The sequence below is a fragment of the Cyprinodon tularosa genome, unplaced genomic scaffold, assembly GCF_016077235.1.
Source record: "Cyprinodon tularosa strain WSP-4 unplaced genomic scaffold, ASM1607723v1 ctg963, whole genome shotgun sequence".
NCBI lineage: Eukaryota > Metazoa > Chordata > Actinopteri > Cyprinodontiformes > Cyprinodontidae > Cyprinodon > Cyprinodon tularosa.
Window position 1 is genome coordinate 214,793 of NW_024039744.1, and position 20,232 is coordinate 235,024.

At 52.6% G+C, this 20,232-nt stretch overlaps 1 protein-coding gene across 1 annotated transcript in view; it reads right to left on the bottom strand.

The window, feature by feature from the left end:
* Positions 1-17,660, bottom strand: part of LOC119776881 (netrin receptor DCC-like) — a gene marked incomplete at its 5' end in the record, with an annotated part of 120,146 nt that extends 102,486 nt beyond the window's left edge. Inside the window, one exon of the mRNA XM_038275510.1 lies at positions 17,598-17,660. Within this exon, the coding sequence (XP_038131438.1) occupies positions 17,598-17,660 (63 nt within the window). The remainder of the gene's footprint in view (positions 1-17,597) is intronic.
* Between the last annotated feature and the right edge of the window lie 2,572 nt (positions 17,661-20,232).

A 20,232-nucleotide genomic window follows, 5' to 3' on the forward strand; every position in this document is an offset into this window, starting at 1 on the left:
GGCGAACATCCTGCCATAAATGACTCATTTGGAATAAACCAATGGGAGGCCCTGATGGTGAAACGGTTTCAGCCTTCGACTGACATGGACAGGGTTCAAATCTGTAAACTTTATTGCAGAAGAACATCAGAGGAAATGTTTATCAGGCAGGATTCATCTGGAACAGAAAAGAATAGAAATACATTCCCAGAAACATGTTTTCCTCTCCTGGTTTCCATGGCAGAGCTCGGCTGATCTGAGGTCTGCCTGCCACAGGCTCAACATCCATGTTGTGGCGTTGGTGGTCTCATCAAGCTCTGACACACCTCCACCTCCATGAGCCGGCGGGCCGAGCGGCGGTTTAAAGATGCAGCCTGTGTCACAGCGATGGCAGAGGAATTCATTAACATTTAGCAGCACCTGTTCCCTCTGCTACTCCTCATCCTGCTAATTGATTACAGCAGCCTGATTAGCAGAGGAGAGGCTGGAATGAAGCACGGCGCGGCCAAAAGCCTCCGCCTCCTCTGCATGTGCGCCACCACGTGCTTCATCACCTAATTACCCACTTTGACAGCACATCCTTCTCTGTGGGGTCTCCATGGAAATGCTACAGAAGTCAAATTCATGTTCTAACAACTCCCACAAAGACCGAGGAGGTAAACCATCCATGAAGGACGCTGACGGAGCCGACCAACCTCAGAGAAACGGCTCGGCTCAGGAGCTGCAGACATGATTCTGTCCAAACGCCACATTTCTCCACTTAGAGGACTGCAGACTCCTGCATCGCCGTTTGTTTAACTGCAGGTTCCAGGTTCTGAATTCATCCGTTTTTGAACAGCTAATAGTTTATTCAGAAGGATAAGACGATATTTTTTATTTTAATTTATTGTTAGTTTTTTTCCCAGCGTTTTATTGTCATTCCACTGTAAGAGCAACAATATTCCCTCTCTGCATTTAACCCATCTCCTTAAAGAGCAGTGGGCTGCCATTGTGCGGCGCCCAGGGAGCAGGATGGGGTTAAGGGTCTTACTCAGGGACCCAGAGGGGGGTGAAGGGTCTCACCTAAGGATCCACACTTGCCGCTCATTCCCCTCAGCTGGGATACGAACCCAGGCTTCCTGTTTGCAGGATGGCTAAATATAATAAATGATGTTAATCCTCATTATGCCTGAAAGAAGAACCTTTGTTCTTTATGGAAAGTTTTTACTGGCTTCCTGTGATCATCAGTATTTCATTCATCAGACCTCTCTGCATTGGACCAACAATAAACCAACAATAAACCAACATTAAACCAACAATAAACCAACAATAAACCAACAATAAACCAACATTAAACCAACAATAAACCAACAATAAACCAACAATAAACCAACATTAAACCAACATTAAACCAACAATAAACCAACAATAAACCAACATTAAACCAACAATAAACCAACAATAAACCAACAATAAACCAACATTAAACCAACATTAAACCAACAATAAACCAACAATAAACCAACATTAAACCAACAATAAACCAACAATAAACAAACATTAAACCAACATTAAACCAACAATAAACCAACAATAAACCAACAATAAACCAACAATAAACCAACATTAAACCAACAATAAACCAACAATAAACCAACATTAAACCAACAATAAACCAACAAAAACCAACAATAAACCAACATTAAACCAATAATAAACCAATAATAAACCAACAATAAACCAACATTAAACCAACAATAAACCAACATTAAAACAACATTAAACCAACAACAAACCAACATTAAACCAACAATAAACCAACATTAAACCAACAATAAACCAACAATAAACCTACAATAAACCAACATTAAACCAACATTAAACCAACATTAAACCAACATTAAACCAACAATAAACCAACATTAAACCAACAATAAACCAACAAAAACCAACAATAAACCAACAATAAACCAACATTAAACCAACATTAAACCAACAATAAACCAACAATAAACCAACATTAAACCAACATTAAACCAACATTAAACCAACAATAAACCAACAATAAACCAACATTAAACCAACAAAAAACCAACATTAAACCAACAATAAACCAATAATAAACCAACAATAAACCAACATTAAACCAACAAGAAACCATCATTAAACCAACATTAAACCAACAATAAACCAACAATAAACCAACAATAAACCAACAATAAACCATCATTAAACCAACAATAAACCAACATTAAACCAACAATAAACCAACATTAAACCAACAATAAACCAACAAAAAACCAACATTAAACCAACAATAAACCAATAATAAACCAATAATAAACCAACAATAAACCATCATTAAACCAACATTAAACCAACAATAAACCAACATTAAACCAACAATAAACCAACAAAATTCCATGGCTCCACCCTTGTTCTAACATGGTGGGACGGTTCCATGGCTCCACACCCTTGTTCTAACATGGTGGGACGGTTCCATGGCTTCACCCTTGTTCTAACATGGTGGGACGGTATTCCGACAGGATGAGTCCTCGGCCCTCTGATTGAGGATTGGATGGAAGGAAACGCTGACTGGACACGGTCCCAGCAGGACTCCAGATGTGAGGGCAGGCTAACAGTGGTTTAGTGAGCAGCTGATAGTGAGCTGATTTGATCAGTGAGTCATGGTTTGTATCGGGGTGCGGCAGGAAAGGAAAGCTAGCCTTGGCTATAATCTTATGTTTGATAATCTGTCTGCTAATATGTAAACATGCTAAGAAAATGAATTTTCCCTTTAAACAAATACAGAAAATGAGGTCAGCTCTTGTTTATGTCAAACATACCAGCATGCTGTCAGTAATGACTGGAGATGATAAATCTGTTGTTATGAATTGTTCTGATAAATCTGGACTATAATCTGACAACAATGAAAATATAAAGCCGGGATGCTTCATGCAGGGCAATGGTTATAAACATGAGCAACACTAGAACTTTAAATAGAATATTAAACATAACAAATGTAATATTTATTAATAACATATTAACCTTTGGAGAAACCTAAGCAGGAAAGTTACTGAAATCAATAAAGAGATTAAAAGCAACAACAGGCAGCTGTCAGGCCGCCGTCAGGCCACCAACAAGCCACCAACAGGCAGCCATCAAGCCACCAACAGGCAGCCATCAAGCCACCAACAGGCAGCCGTCAAGCCACCAAAAGGCAGCCGTCAAGCCACCAACAGGCAGCCATAAGCCCTAAGGACACAAACAGGCAGCCGTCAGGCCACCAACAGGCCACCAAATGGCAGCCATAAGCCCTAAGGACACAAACAGGCAGCCGTCAGGCCACCAACAAGCCACCAACAGGCAGCCATAGAGCCACCAACAGGCAGCCATCAAGCAACCAACAGGCAGCCGTCAAGCCACCAACAAGCCACCAACAGGCAGCCATCAAGCCACCAACAGGCAGCCATCAAGCCACCAACAGGCAGCCGTCAAGCCACCAAAAGGCAGCCGTCAGGCCACCAACAGGCAGCCATCAAGCCACCAACAGGCAGCCGTCAAGCCACCAAAAGGCAGCCGTCAGGCCACCAACAGGCAGCCGTCAGGCCACCAATAGGCAGCCGTCAGGCCACCAACAGGCAGCCATCAAGCCACCAACAGGCAGCCGTCAAGCCACCAAAAGGCAGCCGTCAAGCCACCAAAAGGCAGCCGTCAGGCCACCAACAGGCAGCCATCAAGCCACCAACAGGCAGCCGTCAAGCCACCAAAAGGCAGCCGTCAGGCCACCAACAGGCAGCCGTCAGGCCACCAACAGGCAGCCGTCAGGCCACCAACAGGCAGCCTTCAAGCCACCAACAGGCAGTCGTCAGGCCACCAACAGGCAGCCATCAGGCCACCAACAGGCAGCCATCAGGCCGACAACAGGCAGCCGTCAAGCCACCAAAAGGCAGCCGTCAGGCCACCAACAGGCAGCCGTCAGGCCACCAACAGGCAGCCGTCAGGCCACCAACAGGCAGCCTTCAAGCCACCAACAGGCAGTCGTCAGGCCACCAACAGGCAGCCGTCAGGCCACCAACAGGCAGCCGTCAGGCCACCAACAGGCAGCCATCAGGCCACCAACAGGCAGCCATCAGGCCGACAACAGGCAGCCATCAAGCCACCAAAAGGGAAGCCGTCAGGCCACCAACAGGCAGCCGTCAGGCCACCAACAGGCAGCCATCAGGCCACCAACAGGAAGCAGTCAGGCCACCAACAGGCAGCCGTCAGGCCACCAACAGGCAGCCGTCAGGCCACCAACAGGCAGCCATCAAGCCACCAACAGGCAGCCGTCAGGCCACCAACAGGCAGCCGTCAGGACACCAACAGGCAGCCATCAAGCCACCAACAGGCAGACGTCAGGCCACCAACAGGCAGCCGCCAACAGGCAGCCATCAAGCCACCAACAGGAAGCCATCAGGCCACCAACAGGAAGCAGTCAGGCCTACCAACAGGCAGCCATCTGGCCACCAACGGGCAGTCGTCAAGCCACCAACAGGCAGCCGTCAAGCCACCAACAGGCAGCCATCAAGCCACCAACAGGCAGCCGTCAGGCCACCAACAGGCAGCCACCAACAGGCTGCCGTCAGGCCACCAACAGGCAGCCACCAACAGGCTACCGTCAGGCCACCAACAGGCAGCCGCCAACAGGCAGCCGTCAAGCCACCAACAGGAAGCCATCAGGCCACCAACAGGAAGCAGTCAGGCCACCAACAGGCAGCCGTCAGGCCACCAACAGGCAGCCATCAGGCCACCAACAGGCAGCCATCAGGCCACCAACAGGCAGCCGTCAGGCCACCAACAGGCAGCCACCAACAGGCTGCCGTCAGGCCACCAACAGGCTGCCGTCAGGCCACCAACAGGCAGCCGTCAGGCCACCAAAAGGCAGCCACCAACAGGCTGCCGTCAGGCCACCAACAGGCAGCCATCAGGCCACCATCAGGCCACCAACAGGCAGCCACCAACAGGCTGCCGTCAGGCCACCAACAGGCTGCCGTCAGGCCACCAACAGGCAGCCGTCAGGCCACCAACAGGCAGCCACCAACAGGCTGCCGTCAGGCCACCAACAGGAAGCCATCAGGCCACTAACAGGAAGCAGTCAGGCCACCAACAGGCAGCCATCAGGCCACCAACAGGCAGTCGTCAAGCCAGCAACAGGCAGCCGTCAAGCCACCAACAGGCAGCCATCAAGCCACCAATAGGCAGCCGTCAGGCCACCAACAGGCAGCCACCAACAGGCTGCCGTCAGGCCACCAACAGGCAGCCACCAACAGGCTGCCGTCAGGCCACCAACAGGCAGCCGCCAACAGGCAGCCGTCAAGCCACCAACAGGAAGCCATCAGGCCACCAACAGGAAGCAGTCAGGCCACCAACAGGCAGCCGTCAGGCCACCAACAGGCAGCCATCAAGCCACCAACAGGCAGCCATCAGGCCACCAACAGGCAGCCATCAGGCCACCAACAGGCAGCCGTCAAGCCACCAACAGCCAGCCATCAGGCCACCAACAGGCAGCCATCAGGCCACCAACAGGCTGCCGTCAGGCCACCAACAGGCAGCCGTCAGGCCACCAACAGGCAGCCGTCAGGCCACCAACAGGCAGCCACCAACAGGCAGCCACCAACAGGCTGCCGTCAGGCCACCAACAGGCTGCCGTCAGGCCACCAACAGGCAGCCGTCAGGCCACCAACAGGCAGCCACCAACAGGCTGCCGTCAGGCCACCAACAGGCAGCCGTCAGGCCACCAACAGGCAGCCACCAACAGGCAGCCACCAACAGGCTGCCGTCAGGCCACCAACAGGCTGCCGTCAGGCCACCAACAGGCAGCTGTCAGGCCACCAACAGGCAGCCGTCAGGCCACCAACAGGCAGCCATCAAGCCACCAACAGGCAGCCGTCAAGCCACCAAAAGGCAGCCGTCAAGCCACCAAAAGGCAGCCGTCAGGCCACCAACAGGCAGCCATCAGGCCACCAACAGGCAGCCGTCAAGCCACCAAAAGGCAGCCGTCAGGCCACCAACAGGCAGCCGTCAGGCCACCAACAGGCAGCCTTCAAGCCACCAACAGGCAGCCGTCAGGCCACCAACAGGCAGCCATCAGGCCACCATCAGGCCACCAACAGGCAGCCGTCAAGCCACCAAAAGGCAGCCGTCAGGCCACCAACAGGCAGCCGTCAGGCCACCAACAGGCAGCCTTCAAGCCACCAACAGGCAGTCGTCAGGCCACCAACAGGCAGCCGTCAGGCCACCAACAGGCAGCCGTCAGGCCACCAACAGGCAGCCATCAGGCCGACAACAGGCAGCCATCAAGCCCCCAAAAGCGCCGTCAGGCCACCAACAGGAGCGTAGGCCCCAAAAGGGAGCCACCCCAAGGAGCCCCTCAGGACCAAAAAAGGCAGCCACCAACAGGCGCCCCCCCAAAAGGGAGCTTCAAACCCCCAAAAAAGGCAGCGTAGGCCACCCCAGGCAGCCTCAGGCCCCCAAAAGGCAGCCGTCAGGCCACCAACGGCAGCCATCAGGCCCACAACAGGCAGCCATCAACCACCAAAAGGGAAGCCCTAGGCCACCAAAGGCAGCCGTCAGGCCACCAACAGGGAGCCCTCAGGCCCCAAAAGGAAGGTCAGGCCACCAAAAAGGCAGCCCTCAGGCCACCCCAAAGGCAGCCCTTTTAGGCCCCCAACAGGCAGCCCTCAAGCCACCAACAGGCGCCGTCAGGCACCAACAGGCAGCCGTCAGGGCACCAAAGGCAGCCATCAAGCCACCAAAAAGGCAGAGTCAGGCCCCCCAACAGGCAGCCCCAACAGGCAGCCATCAGCCCCAAAGGGAAACCATGGCCACCAACAGGAAGCAGTCAGGCCCACCAACAGGCGCCATCTGGCCCCCAAGGGGGGTCGTCAAGCCACCAACAGGCAGCGTCAAGCCCCCAAAGGCAGCTCAAGCCACCAAAAAGGCAGCCGTCAGGCCACAACAGGCAGCCACAACAGGCTGCCCTCAGGCCACCAACAGGCAGCCCCCAACAGGCTGCGCAGGCCAACAGGCAGCCCCCAAAGGCGGTCAAGCCACCCCCCAGGAAGCCATCGGCCACCAACGGAAGCAGTCAGGGGCCCCCCAAAAAGGGAGCCTCAGGCCACCAAAGGGAGCCATCAGGCCCCCAACGGCAGCCATCGGCCACCAAAGGCAGCCGTCAGGCCCCCAACAGGCCCGCCACCCCAACAGGCTGCCGTCAGGCCCCCAAAGGCTGCCCTCGGCCCCCAACAGGCCCGCCCTAGGCCACCAACAGGCAGCCACCAACAGGCTGCCGTCAGGCCACCAACGGCAGCCATCAGGCCCCCTCAGGCCCAAAGGCAGCCACCAAAAAGGCTGCCGTCAGGCCACCAAAAGGCTGCCCTTTAGGCCACCAACAGGCAGCCCTCAGGCCACCCAAAAGGGAACCAACAGGCTGCCCTGGCCACCAACAGGAAGCCTCAGGCCCCTAACAGGAAGCAGTGGCCCCCAACAGGCAGCCATCAGGCCCACCCAAAAGGGAGTGTAAGCCAGAACAGGCAGCCTTTTAAGCCCCCCAACAGGCAGCCATCAAGCCACCCTAGGCAGCGTCAGGCCCCCCAAAAGGCAGCCACCAAAGGCTGCCGTCAGGCACCCAAAAGGGAGCCCCCCAAAAGGTGCCGTCAGGCCCCCAACAGGCAGCCCCCAAAGGGGAGCCGTCAAGCCAAACAGGAAGCCCTAGGCCACCACAGGAAGCAGTCAGGCCCAACAGGCAGCCCTCAGGCCACCCAAAAGGCAGCCTCAAGCCACCAACAGGCAGCCCTCAGGCCCCCAAAGGCAGATCAGGCCCCCCAACAGGGAGCGTCAAACCCCAACAGCCAGCCATCAGGCCACCAACAGGCAGCCATCGGCCACCAACAGGCTGCCCCTTTAGGCCCAACAAGGCAGCCGTCAGGCCACCAACGGCAGCCGTAGGCCCAAACAGGCGCCCCAACAGGCAGCCACCCAAAAGGCGCCACCCCAAAGGCGCCGCGGCCAAAAACAGGCAGCCGTCAGGCCACCAACAGGCAGCCACAACAGGCTGCCCTCGGCCCCCCCAAGGCAGCCTCAGGCCCCAACAGGCAGCCCCAACAGGCACCACCAAAGGCTGCCGCAGGCCACCAAAAGGCTGCCGTCAGGCCCCCAAAAAGGCAGCTGTAGGCCACCCAAAAGGAAACCACCAAAAGGCTGCCGTCAGGCCCCCAAAAGGGGGCCCTCAGGCCCCCATCAGGCCACCAAAGGCAGCCGTAGGCCCCCAACAGGCAGCCACCAAAGGCGCCACCAAAAAGGGTGCCGTCAGGGCCCAACAGGCTGCCGTAGGCCCCCCAACAGGGAGCCCTCAGGCCACCAACAGGAGCCCCCAAAAGGCGCCCCTCAGGCCCCAAAGGCAGCCATCAGGCCCCCATAGGCCAAACGGGGCCCTTTAGGCCACAACGGCAACCCCCAAAAGGCTGCCGTCGGGCCCCCAAAAGGCAGGTCAGGCCACCAAAAAGGCAGCCACCCCAAAAGGCAGCCACCAACGGCTGCCGTCAGGCCACCAAAGGCAGCCCTCAGGCCCCCAAAAAGGCAGCCGTCAGGCCCCCAAAAGGCAGCCACAACAGGCACCACCAACAGGAGCCGTCAGGCACCAACAGGCAGCCACCAAAAAAGGCAGCCGTAGGGGCCCCCAACAGGGGCCGTCAGGCCCCAAACAGGGAGCCACCAAAAAGGCAGCGTCGGCCACCAAAGGCAGCCACCAAAGGCAGCCCCCCAACAGGGAGGGTTTAGGCCCCCCAAAAGGAGCCACCAACAGGCAGCCGTCAGGCCACCAACAGGCAGCCGTCAGGCCACCAACAGGCAGCCGTCAGGCCACCAACAGGGAGCCACCAACAGGCAGCCGTCAGGCCACCAACAGGCAGCCACCAACAGGCAGCCACCAACAGGCAGCCACCAACAGGCAGCCGTCAGGCCACCAACAGGCAGCCACCAACAGGCAGCCGTCAGGCCACCAACAGGCAGCCACCAACAGGCAGCCGTCAGGCCACCAACAGGCAGCCGTCAGGCCACCAACAGGCAGCCACCAACAGGCAGCCACCAACAGGCAGCCGTCAGGCCACCAACAGGCAGCCGTCAGGCCACCAACAGGGAGCCACCAACAGGCAGCCGTCAGGCCACCAACAGGCAGCCACCAACAGGCAGCCACCAACAGGCAGCCACCAACAGGCAGCCACCAACAGGCAGCCACCAACAGGCAGCCGTCAGGCCACCAACAGGCAGCCACCAACAGGCATCCGTCAGGCCACCAACAGGCAGCCACCAACAGGCAGCCGTCAGGCCACCAACAGGCAGCCGTCAGGCCACCAACAGGCAGCCACCAACAGGCAGCCACCAACAGGCTGCCGTCAGGCCACCAACAGGCAGCCGTGAGTTCGCGGTCAGGCCCAGAGGCGTAGCCAGAAATTTTTTATAAGTGTTTCCAGGCAATAATCAATGTTGAATCGTCTTTTTTTCTTTTGAATGGCCCTAATCCTCTTCCGTAAAGAGAGAACGGAATAATGGCGAAAAGATTAGGTGAGAGAAAAATTTTTTCAGAAATCAGAGCATTTAACCTGAATTGGAAAATGATCATTTTTTTGTTCAATGCAAAGAAAAGGCTGCCTGTCTCATCTTTGAAGAGGCGATGGCGGCATTCAAAGAATATAACCTGCAGAGACACGATGAATCCCATCATAAATTTAGGCACTCTTGCCATCGTCACAATATTTCTGTTACCAACTGACCGCGGCCCCCCCTTCAGAGAAGGGATAAGCTATGTGGCCCTCACAGGAAAAAAGTTTGGGGGCCCCTTTATTAAAGGTTAATAATGGATTTCCTGATAAAATAAAAGCATTAAAATCTTTTGTGTTTTCTCTCTCTGGTCCTGATCTGGACAGGAAGTGGGATGCTACGCTACTTCCTGGATCCATCTCTCCATTTCTGACCATCTTCTCTCTGAGCTCTGAATGGAATGTTTTCTCTGTCAGTCGGACGGTTCTAAAATCCGTATTTCTAACAGACTCAGACAGCTGCAGCGACCTTAAGCCGACTCTCCAGGGAATTCTGGGTAAAATCCTCCATCTCCGCCGTGCTGAACACTCCTCTGCTCTGTTCAGCCAAGCGTTCAGCAGCACACATCATCACTGCGGCTCTGCAGTCTGCAGGAAAGTTGAGGAAATGTCAGATTTGTCTCCAAAGTTGGTCTGACAGCAGAAACTTGACAGAAGCAGGAGGTTTTTTCTCCCTCAGCATCGACTTGCAGATGAAGCGACTGAGGCAAGAGAGCAGAGTGACAGCTGGATGCTGCAGGAGAGCATCAGCTTATCAGGCTGAGGAGCTTCCTATAGATCTTCCTCAGTCTAGATCTGGAACTACAGGAAGGAAGACCACCTGAGGACCAGAGTCTGGGTCCAGAGGTTCCTGCTGGAGCCGTCAGGAACCTGGTCTGCCTCTGAGCAGAAGCCGTTCACTGAGGAGATTTTAGTGTCTGAATGGTTGCAGAGAGTGAAGGAAGGAGTAGGAGCCTCTAATGGCCGGACCCCCGCGGTTCTGATCCGTCTTTAATCTGCAGAACTGCTGTGCTGTCAGAGATGACCTAGTTGCTTCTTCTCCTGTCAGCTTGCAGAGTGACGGAGCATCCAATCAGGTCGCTCTGACAGATGTAGAACAAACAGAACATGGTGTTCTGATCCGATCCGTTTGCTGCAGAACCTCCTTCCTCTGATCCCGACTGACAGGTCAGCAGAACCCAAACTGCTCCTCAGGTTCTGATCAGGGTTTGGATCCTCAGGATGCTGCAGGAGGGTTAAACCCCTGAATGGCCTCATTGGAACCAGGCGGTCCCCCCATTGCTGTAACCGGGGGCCCTTCAGGGGCCCGTCTGGAGCCCGTTTAGAGCTCGCCTAGGGTCCGTCTCTGCGGATCGTCCTCCATCAGATCCCTGGTTCTGATCTAAGGTCCGTCAAACCCTGACGGTCCTTCATCAGTCTGAACCGACCCATTGGACCATCTGAACCCGTCCAAACGGATCAGGACCAGAAGAACCAGATACCGGCTCAGAACTGAGGGGAGTCAGACGGAGGAGAGGTGGTCCAGGAACCAGGTCAGAGGTCAGAGTTCCATCAGAGGGGAGGCGGCTAAAGGAGGTCGGCTCGCTGCAGACAGACTCCGCCCCCTATTTATGGCTATAAATCATGAAAATAGTCTCTTATCTGGGAAAGGCTTCCTTCTCCTAATGGATCTGTTGGACCTCCATCTTCTGGAAGCTTCAACCCAAACTGTCATCCTGACTTCACCTTTGACCTCCAGCCTCCATTCAGCCCCTCCAGCAAACGTTCCTCTGACCCAGCAGCCTGTTCTTCATCATCGCTTCATTAGCCTGGAGAAGAACGCCAGAAACAGTCGCAGCACAAGGCGCCATTTTCTGCCACAGATCACAACAAGCAGGAAGTGAAAAGTGAGCGAGGAGACGCTGGAAGAAGGAGACGCTTCTATGAACATCAATCAGCAGAAATGAGGCCAGATCACTGGAGACAAACGTCTGATTGATGAGAGCGCCTCCGTCTCTGAAAGCTAACGAGACACAAGAACAACTCAGATCCATCAAAAAGACGTCAGAACCTCTGAGGTCCATCAGACGGCGGTAGATGGAGGGTCCACTGCTCCGTAGATCAGGTCAAACCTGAAGGTCTGAAAACCTGGTCGGCCTTCTGGTCCAGAACCAAACCGGTTTAACTCCTCCTGAAGGAGGGAGACCGTTTACTGGGAACAGGAACCGCAACGATCCCAGGAGGCGTTCCCCATGGCTCCATAGTTACCATAGCAACGCAGACCACACCCAGCTGGTCATCTCCGTGTCACCAGGTGACTATGAACCCATTCCAGATAAATGCAGAGAAGAAACCAAAGCATGGATGAACTAAATGTTCTTCAGCTGAATCACAGTTTCTGGACCAAAGGAAGAACGTTTCAACGTTAGCATCCAGCTAGAACTATAGAAAGTAGATCAGACAGCTGATCCAGACGCTGCTGCCTGCGTCCTCACTAGAACTATAGAAAGTAGATCAGACAGCTGATCCAGATGCTGCTGCCTGCGTCCTCACTAGAACTATAGAAAGTAGATCAGACAGCTGATCCAGACGCTGCTGCCTGCGTCCTCACTAGAACTATAGAAAGTAGATCAGACAGCTGATCCAGACGCTGCTGCCTGCGTCCTCACTAGAACTATAGAAAGTAGATCAGACAGCTGATCCAGATGCTGCTGCCTGCGTCCTCACTAGAACTATAGAAAGTAGATCAGACAGCTGATCCAGACGCTGCTGCCTGCGTCCTCACTAGAACTATAGAAAGTAGATCAGACAGCTGATCCAGACGCTGCTGCCTGCGTCCTCACTAGAACTATAGAAAGTAGATCAGACAGCTGATCCAGACGCTGCTGCCTGCGTCCTCACTAGAACTATAGAAAGTAGATCAGACAGCTGATCCAGACGCTGCTGCCTGCGTCCTCACTAGAACTATAGAAAGTAGATCAGACAGCTGATCCAGACGCTGCTGCCTGCGTCCTCACTAGAACTATAGAAAGTAGATCAGACAGCTGATCCAGACGCTGCTGCCTGCGTCCTCACTAGAACTATAGAAAGTAGATCAGACAGCTGATCCAGACGCTGCTGCCTGCGTCCTCACTAGAACTATAGAAAGTAGATCAGACGGCTGATCCAGACGCTACTGCCTGCGTCCTCACTAGAACTATAGAAAGTAGATCAGACGGCTGATCCAGACGCTACTGCCTGCGTCCTCACTAGAACTATAGAAAGTAGATCAGACAGCTGATCCAGACGCTGCTGCCTGCGTCCTCACTAGAACTATAGAAAGTAGATCAGACAGCTGATCCAGACGCTGCTGCCTGCGTCCTCACTAGAACTATAGAAAGTAGATCAGACAGCTGATCCAGACGCTGCTGCCTGCGTCCTCACTAGAGCTATAGAAAGTAGATCAGACAGCTGATCCAGACGCTGCTGCCTGCGTCCTCACTAGAACTATAGAAAGTAGATCAGACAGCTGATCCAGACGCTGCTGCCTGCGTCCTCACTAGAACTATAGAAAGTAGATCAGACAGCTGATCCAGACGCTGCTGCCTGCGTCCTCACTAGAACTATAGAAAGTAGATCAGACAGCTGATCCAGACGCTGCTGCCTGCGTCCTCAGTAGAACTATAGAAAGTAGATCAGACAGCTGATCCAGACGCTGCTGCCTGCGTCATCACTAGAGCTATAGAAAGTAGATCAGACAGCTGATCCAGACGCTGCTGCCTGCGTCCTCACTAGAACTATAGAAAGTAGATCAGACAGCTGATCCAGACGCTGCTGCCTGCGTCCTCACTAGAACTATAGAAAGTAGATCAGACAGCTGATCCAGACGCTGCTGCCTGCGTCCTCACTAGAGCTATAGAAAGTAGATCAGACAGCTGATCCAGACGCTGCTGCCTGCGTCCTCACTAGAACTATAGAAAGTAGATCAGACAGCTGATCCAGACGCTGCTGCCTGCGCCCTCACTAGAACTATAGAAAGTAGATCAGACAGCTGATCCAGACGCCGCTGCCTGCGTCCTCACTAGAACTATAGAAAGTAGATCAGACAGCTGATCCAGACGCTGCTGCCTGCGTCCTCACTAGAACTATAGAAAGTAGATCAGACAGCTGATCCAGACGCTGCTGCCTGCGTCCTCACTAGAACTATAGAAAGTAGATCAGACAGCTGATCCAGACGCTGCTGCCTGCGTCCTCACTAGAACTATAGAAAGTAGATCAGACAGCTGATCCAGACGCTGCTGCCTGCGTCCTCACTAGAACTATAGAAAGTAGATCAGACAACTGATCCAGCTAGAAGCTGCAACCAGGATCTAGATCTGGACCTTCAGAGGCTCAGAGAGACAGGAACACAGTGTAGCTTCTACCTGAAGAACATCTGCAGGATTAAAGGACTGATGCTGAAAAACTACTTCCTGCTTCTTTGGTAGAATTGATCCCTGCAGCAATCTATCTGTACAGAACTAGAACTATAGAAAGTAGATCAGACAGCTGATCCAGACGCTGCTGCCTGCATCCTCACTAGAACTATAGAAAGTAGATCAGACAGCTGATCCAGACGCCGCTGCCTGCGTCCTCACTAGAACTATAGAAAGTAGATCAGACAGCTGATCCAGACGCTGCTGCCTGCGTCCTCACTAGAACTATAGAAAGTAGATCAGACAGCTGATCCAGACGCTGCTGCCTGCGTCCTCACTAGAGCTATAGAAAGTAGATCAGACAGCTGATCCAGACGCTGCTGCCTGCGTCCTCACTAGAGCTATAGAAAGTAGATCAGACAGCTGATCCAGACGCTGCTGCCTGCGTCCTCACTAGAACTATAGAAAGTAGATCAGACAGCTGATCCAGACGCTGCTGCCTGCGTCCTCACTAGAACTATAGAAAGTAGATCAGACAGCTGATCCAGACGCTGCTGCCTGCGTCCTCACTAGAACTATAGAAAGTAGATCAGACAGCTGATCCAGACGCTGCTGCCTGCGTCCTCACTAGAACTATAGAAAGTAGATCAGACAGCTGATCCAGACGCTGCTGCCTGCGTCCTCACTAGAACTATAGAAAGTAGATCAGACAGCTGATCCAGACGCTGCTGCCTGCGTCCTCACTAGAGCTATAGAAAGTAGATCAGACAGCTGATCCAGACGCTGCTGCCTGCGTCCTCACTAGAACTATAGAAAGTAGATCAGACAGCTGATCCAGACGCTGCTGCCTGCGTCCTCACTAGAACTATAGAAAGTAGATCAGACAGCTGATCCAGACGCTGCTGCCTGCGTCCTCACTAGAACTATAGAAAGTAGATCAGACAGCTGATCCAGACGCTGCTGCCTGCGTCCTCACTAGAACTATAGAAAGTAGATCAGACAGCTGATCCAGACGCTGCTGCCTGCGTCCTCACTAGAACTATAGAAAGTAGATCAGACAGCTGATCCAGACGCTGCTGCCTGCGTCCTCACTAGAACTATAGAAAGTAGATCAGACAGCTGATCCAGATGATGCTACCAGCGTCCTCACTAGAACTATAGAAAGTAGATCAGACAGCTGATCCAGACGCTGCTGCCTGCGTCCTCACTAGAACTATAGAAAGTAGATCAGACAGCTGATCCAGACGCTGCTGCCTGCGTCCTCACTAGAACTATAGAAAGTAGATCAGACAGCTGATCCAGACGCTGCTGCCTGCGTCCTCACTAGAACTATAGAAAGTAGATCAGACAGCTGATCCAGACGCTGCTGCCTGCGTCCTCACTAGAGCTATAGAAAGTAGATCAGACAGCTGATCCAGACGCTGCTGCCTGCGTCCTCACTAGAACTATAGAAAGTAGATCAGACAGCTGATCCAGACGCTGCTGCCTGCGTCCTCACTAGAACTATAGAAAGTAGATCAGACAGCTGATCCAGACGCTGCTGCCTGCGTCCTCACTAGAGCTATAGAAAGTAGATCAGACAGCTGATCCAGACGCTGCTGCCTGCGTCCTCACTAGAACTATAGAAAGTAGATCAGACAGCTGATCCAGACGCTGCTGCCTGCGCCCTCACTAGAACTATAGAAAGTAGATCAGACAGCTGATCCAGACGCCGCTGCCTGCGTCCTCACTAGAACTATAGAAAGTAGATCAGACAGCTGATCCAGACGCCGCTGCCTGCGTCCTCACTAGAACTATAGAAAGTAGATCAGACAGCTGATCCAGACGCTGCTGCCTGCGTCCTCACTAGAACTATAGAAAGTAGATCAGACAGCTGATCCAGACGCTGCTGCCTGCGTCCTCACTAGAACTATAGAAAGTAGATCAGACAACTGATCCAGCTAGAAGCTGCAACCAGGATCTAGATCTGGACCTTCAGAGGCTCAGAGAGACAGGAACACAGTGTAGCTTCTACCTGAAGAACATCTGCAGGATTAAAGGACTGATGCTGAAAAACTACTTCCTGCTTCTTTGGTAGAATTGATCCCTGCAGCAATCTATCTGTACAGAACTAGAACTATAGAAAGTAGATCAGACAGCTGATCCAGACGCTGCTGCCTGCATCCTCACTAGAACTATAGAAAGTAGATCAGACAGCTGATCCAGACGCCGCTGCCTGCGTCCTCACTAGAACTATAGAAAGTAGATCAGACAGCTGATCCAGACGCTGCTGCCTGCGTCCTCACTAGAACTATAGAAAGTAGATCAGACAGCTGATCCAGACGCTGCTGCCTGCGTCCTCACTAGAGCTATAGAAAGTAGATCAGACAGCTGATCCAGACGCTGCTGCCTGCGTCCTCACTAGAACTATAGAAAGTAGATCAGACAGCTGATCCAGACGCTGCTGCCTGCGTCCTCACTAGAACTATAGAAAGTAGATCAGACAGCTGATCCAGACGCTGCTGCCTGCGTCCTCACTAGAGCTATAGAAAGTAGATCAGACAGCTGATCAAGACGCTGCTGCCTGCGTCCTCACTAGAACTATAGAAAGTAGATCAGACAGCTGATCCAGACGCTGCTGCCTGCGTCCTCACTAGAACTATAGAAAGTAGATCAGACAGCTGATCCAGACGCTGCTGCCTGCGTCCTCACTAGAGCTATAGAAAGTAGATCAGACAGCTGATCCAGACGCTGCTGCCTGCGTCCTCACTAGAACTATAGAAAGTAGATCAGACAGCTGATCCAGACGCTGCTGCCTGCGCCCTCACTAGAACTATAGAAAGTAGATCAGACAGCTGATCCAGACGCCGCTGCCTGCGTCCTCACTAGAACTATAGAAAGTAGATCAGACAGCTGATCCAGACGCCGCTGCCTGCGTCCTCACTAGAACTATAGAAAGTAGATCAGACAGCTGATCCAGACGCTGCTGCCTGCGTCCTCACTAGAACTATAGAAAGTAGATCAGACAGCTGATCCAGACGCTGCTGCCTGCGTCCTCACTAGAACTATAGAAAGTAGATCAGACAACTGATCCAGCTAGAAGCTGCAACCAGGATCTAGATCTGGACCTTCAGAGGCTCAGAGAGACAGGAACACAGTGTAGCTTCTACCTGAAGAACATCTGCAGGATTAAAGGACTGATGCTGAAAAACTACTTCCTGCTTCTTTGGTAGAATTGATCCCTGCAGCAATCTATCTGTACAGAACTAGAACTATAGAAAGTAGATCAGACAGCTGATCCAGACGCCGCTGCCTGCGTCCTCACTAGAACTATAGAAAGTAGATCAGACAGCTGATCCAGACGCTGCTGCCTGCGTCCTCACTAGAACTATAGAAAGTAGATCAGACAGCTGATCCAGACGCTGCTGCCTGCGTCCTCACTAGAGCTATAGAAAGTAGATCAGACAGCTGATCCAGACGCTGCTGCCTGCGTCCTCACTAGAACTATAGAAAGTAGATCAGACAGCTGATCCAGACGCTGCTGCCTGCGTCCTCACTAGAACTATAGAAAGTAGAGTCTGTCTAATCAGTGGACTCAGACCAATATTAACGAGTTAACGAGGTTTCATAACTAGTGGTCTGGACTCACCCTGGACAGGACCACCTCCAGGCTGATGTTCTGAGGAGGAGCGCTGGGAGCTGCAGAGACACAAACACAGAATCAGAGCCGTTATCTGGAAACCTGTTCAGACTCAGTCCATGCTGGTTTGGATCCTGTGCTGCAGATCTAGGCTCTCTGCTCAGTTTTTACATTCATATATTCTAAAACTTTAAAAGCTGCAGCTTCATCTCAGGATCTTCCACATTTAAAAGAAAAGTCGCTCATATTCAGAATCCAAACTTCTGAAAGTTCTTTAAATCTGAAATGATTCCATCCTGTTCAATAAATGATCAGTGTTTTTAATTCAGAGTAATTTTCATGTGAATGTGCTTTACTGGAGGCATCCATGTTTGTCAAAGAACACTACTGCCACCTACTGGTTAGTGACATTGTCACGGTGCGGTATCGGCTGTTGATCAAGTCCCAGTGCTGTATCTGGTGTTTTTTTCCACTTTTCCCCGATGTATTCCAGCATCCAGCTGCCATGCACGTGGGCATTGTCAGTTTCACTATAGCTCTGGTGAATTTCAATGGTGAAGTCCTCTGGAAATCTTCAATAATTGTTGTTGATTGCAGATGTGTCTAGTAGTTCCCATTGATTTAGCTTGGAAAGCGGGGAGAATGGCGCTAGGCTTACCGCACCGTGACGTCACTGCTGGAAGATGGCAGGAGGGAGGGGCTACTATATTTGGGCAAAGATGGCCGCTTCCAGACTCAGTGATTTAGTTTTTTACTCAATAATGCTAAATTCATTAAATCACAGCGAACGTATAACGTTAAGGTATAAATAATGATCCATGGATTAATCCTGCTGACTGAACTTTTCCTTTAAAGGACTGAATCTGCTCCATCCGTCTCCACCGTGTTTCAGCGTCAGTCTGCAGACTGATGGAGATCTACTGATTAAACCTGGAGGGGCGGGAAGACTGTGGACTCGAAGCTCATTGGCTGTCTGTTCCAACCTTGTCTCAAATGATAAAACCTGATGTCATCAGAATGTTGAAGACGGTTCTTTATGGAAGTGTTCTGACTGAAGGCCGTTTGCTTCCTAAGCCCCGCCTCTCGGTAAGCAGATGTTGGGCTGAAGAACTTCCTGTTGAGGAAAGGAAGCGAGGAAGCTGTTCCTCCTGCTCCTTTATGTTCTACATTTGAACAGAAGGTTGTTTCCAGGAGCTGCAGTGCAGGATGGTCCCCGGTTCAAATCCCAGCTGCAGCTCCATGTGGATGTGGCGGTTCCCTCAGACGTTCCGCCTCTCTGGTTCCCTCTAACTGGTTCCCAGTGTCTCCTGCTGGTTTTTAAAGCTGTCTGGGTTCAGCAGCTGATCCAGAAGCAGCGCCAGGTGACGTTCGGCCCGTTCGCTGCACTAACCTTCAGGTCAGACAGGATGTGAGGAATCAGCAGCATGGACTCAGAAACCTGCTGAGGGGGTTAGGGTCAGGATCTGCCTGACGACAGGAAGCAGGCGGCGCTGCTGACCAGAGCCTCCGGGCCGGATCAGCCCGGTTCTGCTGCTGGAGGAGCAGATTGATGCCTGGGTCTAAACCAATGAGACGTTCCCATTAACAGACATAGGCTCTGGTCTTTAGCAGTCGTCCAATCAGATGCCTGATGGCGTATCGGCGCCGTCAGCTGCTCCTGCTTTATGGACGATGCAATTAGCCCAGCCGTCCCACTTATCGCAGCGCCACAGATGGCAGATCCACAAAACGCCTCAGTGTGTCGGTTAATACTCACGCCGTTTATGGGCCCAACCCCCCCACTCTTCTTCTGGGGTTTATTGATGGCAGCTCAGAGCTGCTGTCGGCGCCGCCGTCTGGAGGCCGTTATCTGGTTCTGATTGATGGGAGGAGCAGAACCTGAGCGTAAACGCGGTCCTGGATCGGTTCTCTGCCGGTTCTGCTCAGGATGAGGAGTTCTGCTCTGCAGCAGGACATCCTGAAGGAGCGGACCCCCCATCAGTCAGTCATTAAAGCTGGAGCCTGGAGGTTCTGGAACAGAACCAAAGCTGGAAGGTTCTGGAGCAGAACCAAAGCTGGGAGGTTCTGGAACAGAACCAAAGCTGGAAGGTTCTAGAGCAGAACCAAAGCTGGAAGGTTCTGGAGCAGAACCAGAGCTGGAAGGTTCTGGAGCAGAACCAAAGCTGGGAGGTTCTGGAACAGAACCAAAGCTGGAAGGTTCTAGAGCAGAACCAAAGCTGGACGGTTCTAGAGCAGAACCAGAGCTGAAGGTTTTGCAGCAGAACAAAGTGGAAGGTTTGGAGCAGAACCAAAGCTGGGAGGTTCTGGAGCAGAAAACCAATGCTGGAAGGTTCTGGAGCAGAACCAAAGCTGGACGGTTCTGGAGCAGAACCAGAGCTGGAAGGATTTGCAGCAGAACTAAAGCTGGAAGGTTCTGGAGCAGAACCAAAGCTGGGAGGTTCTGGAGCAGAACCAGAGCTGGAAGGTTCTGGAGCAGAACCAGAGCTGGAAGGTTTTGCAGCAGAACCAAAGCTGGGAGGTTCTGGAGCAGAACCAAAGCTGGAAGGTTCTGGAGCAGAACCAGAGCTGGAAGGTTTTGCAGCAGAACCAAAGCTGGAAGGTTCTGGAGCAGAACCAGAGCTGGAAGGTTTTGCAGCAGAACCAA